This window comes from Vigna radiata, unplaced genomic scaffold (assembly GCF_000741045.1).
Source record: "Vigna radiata var. radiata cultivar VC1973A unplaced genomic scaffold, Vradiata_ver6 scaffold_304, whole genome shotgun sequence".
Classification (NCBI taxonomy): Eukaryota; Viridiplantae; Streptophyta; class Magnoliopsida; order Fabales; family Fabaceae; genus Vigna; species Vigna radiata.
In genome coordinates this window covers 78,842-84,521 of record NW_014543811.1, presented here as the reverse complement: position 1 = coordinate 84,521, position 5,680 = coordinate 78,842, and the positions used below count along the sequence as shown (strand labels likewise).

At 48.3% G+C, this 5,680-nt stretch overlaps 1 protein-coding gene across 1 annotated transcript; it reads right to left on the bottom strand.

Moving 5' to 3' along the window:
- Window positions 1-345: 345 nt before the first annotated feature.
- On the bottom strand, window positions 346-5,482 carry LOC106754906. Its single transcript, XM_014636975.1, has 5 exons — window positions 4,782-5,482; window positions 4,544-4,652; window positions 2,725-4,441; window positions 2,395-2,683; window positions 346-2,335 (listed from the first exon to the last, which is right to left on the bottom strand). Exons 1-5 carry the CDS (start codon window positions 5,480-5,482, stop codon window positions 346-348), a joined length of 4,806 nt encoding a protein of 1,601 aa, XP_014492461.1.
- Window positions 5,483-5,680: the final 198 nt, after the last annotated feature.

The window sequence follows — 5,680 nt, the reverse complement described above, 5'->3', positions numbered from 1 at the left end:
TTATAGTCCGTGTATGACCAAGACTCGGTGGGTCTTGATGTATTTGTTGGACCGAGACTCGGAGGGTCTCGATGTATTGGGCGGACGTTATAGTCTGTGTATGACCAAGACTCGGTGGGTCTTGATGTATTTGTTGGACCGAGACTTGGAGGGTCTCGATGTATTGGGCGGACGTTATAGTCCGTGTATGACCAAGACTCGGTGGGTCTTGATGTATTATGTCTTTGATAAATAATCTACAAGAGATAATAAAGAATCTGCAAGAGATGTAACTTGAATACTATATTGAAATAATGCTGGACAGAAAAGAAAATTGTTCTGTAAAGTATAATGAATAACAAAACATTAACTATAATAAAATTTGAGATGGGTGACGTTCCAAGTATTCAGAACAACTTTGTCGTCCAAGTATTCCAATTGATATGCTCCATTCTTCAAATCTTTGCTGATCCGGAAAGGTCCTTCCCAATTATCAGCCAGTTTGCCGTGTGATTTGTTCTTTCGTGCGTCTCCTCGTTTGCGCCAAACAAGATCTCCTTCATTGAAATGTCGAGGCCTCACTTTGGTATTATACCGTCTGGATATCAGTCGCTTCTGTGCTTCATTTTTAATCAGCGCAACTTCGCGCCGCTCGAGCAGGGTATCAAGGTTCATCCGTAGTTGTTCTTCGTTGAGAGTCATATCTTGTATATGTCGTCGAAGGGATGACTCCCCTATTTCGCCCGGTAACATGGCATCTGTACCGTACGTAAGGTTAAACGGGGTTTCACCGGTTGATCCGTGTGGTGTACACCGGTAGGCCCAAAGTACTTCAGGCATCTCTTCGACCCACAAGCCTTTAGCTTGGCCTAGTCGTTTCTTTAACTCAGAGATGATGGCTTTGTTTGCGGTCTCCGCCTGCCCGTTGGTCTGAGGGTGTTCGACAGAACTTGTGACATGTTTGATACCAAGTCCGTGGAGGAAATCTTCCAGCGTACGGTCGATAAATTGCCGACCGTTGTCAATGATGATCTTCTGTGGTATGCCGAATCGGCAAATTAGGTGCCAGATGAAGCTTTGTATTTTACGAGCACTAATTGTTGCAAGAGCCTCTACCTCGATCCACTTGGTGAAGTAATCGATTGCTACTAAAAGGTATTTGCATTGTCCTTTCGCGAGCGGTAGGGGTCCGGCTATATCCATCCCCCATTGTGCGAACGACCACGGGGCTATAATGACCATTAATTCGGACGAAGGGATCCGAGTGTCATGTCCGTGGGACTGACAAGAAATGCACTTTTGAACAAAATCCTTGCAATCTTGTTCAATGGAGGGCCAGTAAAAACCTGCTCGCAATATCTTGGCCCTAAGTGTTTTCTTTCCTGAGTGAGAGCCGCAAATTTCATGATGTAATTCTTCCATGACGTACTTGGCTTCTTGGCTGGATAAACACTTCAACAAAGGCATAGTGTATCCGCGTCGATAAAGATCATCTCCTATGAATGTGAAGCGAGCAATTCGTTTGGAATCAGTCGCACTTACCCTAGCGCCTTGCTCTTGCTGGATCATCAACTGTATTATATCTTGCCGCCAATCAGTTGTGGGAGGAGTAACACTAGTGGCGCACGTCTCCGAGAGGGGTTGGTCTAGCTTGGTTTTAATGATCGAGGTAAGTTGGGAATTACCTCGGCCACGTGTTAGCTTGGAGAGTAAATCTGCTCGGGAATTTTGCTCCCTGGGTACATGAATAATTCTGAAAGTGTCGAACGCTTTAATAAGGTCACTGACCTTGTGGTAGTATCGCAGCAGATGGTTGTCTTTGACCTGGAAAGTGTCGTTAATGTGTCCCACGACCAATTGAGAATTCATTCGGCATTCTAAATGTTGGATGTTCAGTTCTGCCGCCAGGAGCAATCCGCTAATGAAAGCTTCATACTCTGCCTTATTGTTGTTGAGCTGGAACGTGAAAGATATGGCCTGCTCTACCAGAATACCGTTCGGCCCCTCCAACACTATTCCGGCCCCTGCTCCTCGTTTGTCTGAAGAGCCGTCAACGTTCAAATTCCACACGGACGGTTCTGTCGTACGGGGTAACTCGGCTGCAAAATCTGCCAAATGTTGTCCTATGATGGAGCCTTGTGGCTCGAAGCGTAGGCCGAATTCGGATAGTTCAATGGACCAAGAAACCATCCTTCCGGCTAAGTCCGGTTTCCTGAGGATCCTGGCGACAGGGTGATCGGTTCGGACGACCACTTGATGACTTTGAAAATATGGGCAAAGCCTTCGGGCCGCAGTAAGCAAGGCCAACACCACTTTCTCCACCTGCGAATATCGTTCCTCGGCTCCCTGCAAGGTTCTGCTAACAAAATAGACAAGTTTAAATATCGGTGTTTCCTGTATGAGGGCGGCACTTACCGAATGACCGGACACGGAAGGTATAATTGCAAGTCGAACCCCTCCTCCGGACGGTTCATGATAGGCGGGTTAGTCAATATATTTTTTACGGCGGAGAAAGCCGCCTCACAATGATCGTCCGAGTGCCGAGGAACATTCTTCTTCATGTTACTGAGTATCAGCTTGATGTGCTTGGAAAGTCTCGGTATAAACCGTGATAAGGCGGTGAGGCGTCTGACTAGACACTGGACCTCTTTCAATTTGGTCGGTGTTCTCATTTCCAGAAACGCTCGACATTTGTCCGGGTTGGCTTCGATTCCGCGACTTGTTAGCATGAACCCAAGAAATTACCTGCGGATACGCCGAAGGTGCATTTGGACGGGTTGAGGCGTAAACCGTACCTTTTGAGTTGCTGGAAAACCTCTGTCAGATCCCGTAGATGCTGGTGATGGGAGCAGCTCCGTATGACCATGTCATCCACGTAAACCTCCATGCACCGCCCGATTTGATTGTGGAAGATTTTGTCCATGAGTCGTTGATAGGTGGCTCCTGCATTTTTTAGGCCGAACGGCATTACTTCGTAGCAATAATTGGTCTGCTCGGTGATAAAAGCTGTATTACTCCGATCCGGAGCGTACATTGGAATTTGGTTATACCCCGAGTATGCATCTAGGAAACTGAGGACCATGTGACCGGAGGCGCCGTCCACCAGGCGATCAATGCTGGGGAGGGGATAGTTGTCTTTGGGGCAGGCCTTGTTTAGGTCGGTGAAATCTACACATATTCTCCACTGACCGCTTGATTTTTTAACCATGACCACATTTGCCAACCATGTGGTGTAGGTTATTTCGCGAATGAATCCGGCCGAGATCAATTTATCAACTTCCTTTTGTACTGCAACCCTTTTTTCTGTACCGAGCCTTATCTTCTTTTGAGCAATGGGTCGTGCTTCTCGAAATATGGACAACTTGTGAGTGATAACCTTGGGGTGGATGCCCGGCATATCTGAGGCGCTCCACGCAAAGAGGTTACCGTTGGTTCGTAACAGAGTTATGAGGTCGCCTTCATTCGTAGGAGTGAGGTCAGCTCCTATATTAGTAATCTGTTCCTCATTTTTTCCCAGGACGAACGGTTTGATCTCCCCCTGAGGTTGAATCCGGTCATCTGTGTTGGTCCTCGGGTCTAGGTCGACCAATATGGTTTCAGGCCTTCTCTCTCTTTTGTATGTAGTGGCTTTTAACGAAGCTGTGTAACATTGCCGAGCGGTTTTCTGATCTGCTCGAACGGTGCATATTTCACCTCTTCCGAACGGGAACTTCATCGCCAGATGAGGAGTTGATACAATTGCTCCGAAGGCGTTCAGGCATGGGCGGCCGAGAAGAGCGTTGTATGAAGTATTGGCTTCCACCAATAAGAAACGCACGCATATTTCCTTGGATTGGTCATCGGTACCCAGGCGGGTCCTCAGGTCGAGGTATCCCCGTGTGTCCACGCGTTTACCTGCAAAACCGACAATCTGCTCGTGAAAGGGTGTTATGGCCTCCTCAGCCAAGGCCATCTTTTGGAATATTGTCCAATATAGAATGTTGACAGAACTTCCCTGGTCAATTAGGACTTTGCTCACATCATACTCCGCAATTCGGGCCGTGATGACCATGGGATCATCCTGTTCTGGGTCCGGGGCATGAAAATCCCTGTCGATAAAGGTGATGTCCGGCATTGACAAAGGGTTCCGGGCAATTGTGTGGACGCTTCGTAAATTTCGCAAGTGTCTTTTGTGAGCTGAAGATGAGGCTCCTCCTCCGACAAAACCTCCTGAGATGGTGTCAATACGGCCCTTTGGGGTCGTATCTCGCTTTCTGGATCTGCTTCTCGAACGTTGTTGAGTACGTTCGGGTTTTTGTCGTGAAGGCTCGGGACTTCTTTTGTACTTTCTAGGGGAAGGTCCCCGTTGGGGGGAACGTCCCCTTTGGCCTGTCTCTGCTTTAACAAAATCTCGCAGGTAGCCCGCCCGGACTAATCTTTCTATCTCATCTTTAAGTTCTTGGCAGCCCGCGGTGGTATGCCCCTGATTGTCATGAAACCGACACAGCTTGGACGCGTCCGCATCTCTAGGCGTACGCCTTTTGTGAACGGCGATTAGGTTGGATTAGAAGGCTTTGTCGAGTACCTTGTCCCTTGGAGCCGTAAGGTGTGTATAGTGGTCGTACCTAGGTCCGAGCGGGGCTTTCAGTTCTCTTCGAAAGGGTCTTTGATTGCGACCGTTGTCACCTGTTCGTCTGTCATCACGTTTGGCATCTGTGACCGGAGCTTCAATCTTCTTCCGGTAATGTCATTGGTCCTCTATTTTGATGAATTTTGCCATTTTTTCCTGCAATTCTTCCATGGTTTTCGGTAATTTGGCATACAAATTTTCCGAAACAAATCCCGGCTTAAGGCAGTTGGGGAGGTTGGTGATAATGAACTCATGGGAGACGCCCTTCACTCTCCTGGCGGTCTCCGAGTATCTACGCATGAATGTCCTCAACAGCTCGTCTCTCCCTTGTTTAAGATTGAAGAGTTCGGCAGCGAACACCCATTCCCTCCGGTTGGCAGAGAATTGCCTCTTGAAAAGTGTGGTGACAGTATAAAAACTGTCGATAGAGTTTGGAGGTAAAGTGTAATACCATTCCAGGGCTTCGTCTTTGAGAGACAGGGAGAAGGCCCTGCATTTGACCGGATCGCTGTTGGAGTAGAAAGCCATGGAGTCGATGAAATTTCGGAGATGGTGTTCTGGATCGGTCGTCCCGTCAAATTTTTCGATTGGAGGGGGTGGCCGATCGGGCATTATGGCTTGCATGATCTCTTTAGTGAATGGTAGGAGTTCAGGTGAACGTGGAGGAAGACCGCTATCATCATGGTGGCGATTATTACGGCCGTTGTGATGGCCATGATTGGGATTGCCAGTTTGGCTATTGTCTTCTGTCGTTTCCGGTCGCCTTTCTTTAAGTTGGGCTATTTCTGCAACGAGTTTCTGATGTGCCTCCTGTTGCTGGCGTATCATCTGGGTCTGCTGTTCTAGTTGAGCCTGAAGCCGTGCTATGAGCTCTGTATGATCAGTACCGTCCATGCTTCGGGTGGTCACCATTGGGAGTCTTCGCTTTCGGCCCCACGGTGGGCGCCAAAATGTTTCGGTAGGAATTTACTGGGACCGAAAGCACTAACCTCGATGGCGCGATTCTGCTTCTTTCTGATGCGAAATCTCCAATTGCCTTCGCCGTCCGTTCTTCTGGCCGTCCGTCGCACTCTGATCCTTGCCCGGGAGGGG

Excerpts from the sequence above, each read along its gene's own strand:
- LOC106754906 (XM_014636975.1), bottom strand. The coding sequence starts at position 5,482 with ATGGACGGTACTGATCATACAGAGCTCATAGCACGGCTTCAGGCTCAA. Across the intron at positions 4,653-4,781 it reads GGATTTGTTTCGGAAAATTT|ACGAACAGGTGACAACGGTC; the intron begins GTATGCCAAATT and ends ACGTGATGACAG. Across the intron at positions 4,442-4,543 it reads TTACGGCTCCAAGGGACAAG|GGGCATACCACCGCGGGCTG; the intron begins GTACTCGACAAA and ends CATGACAATCAG.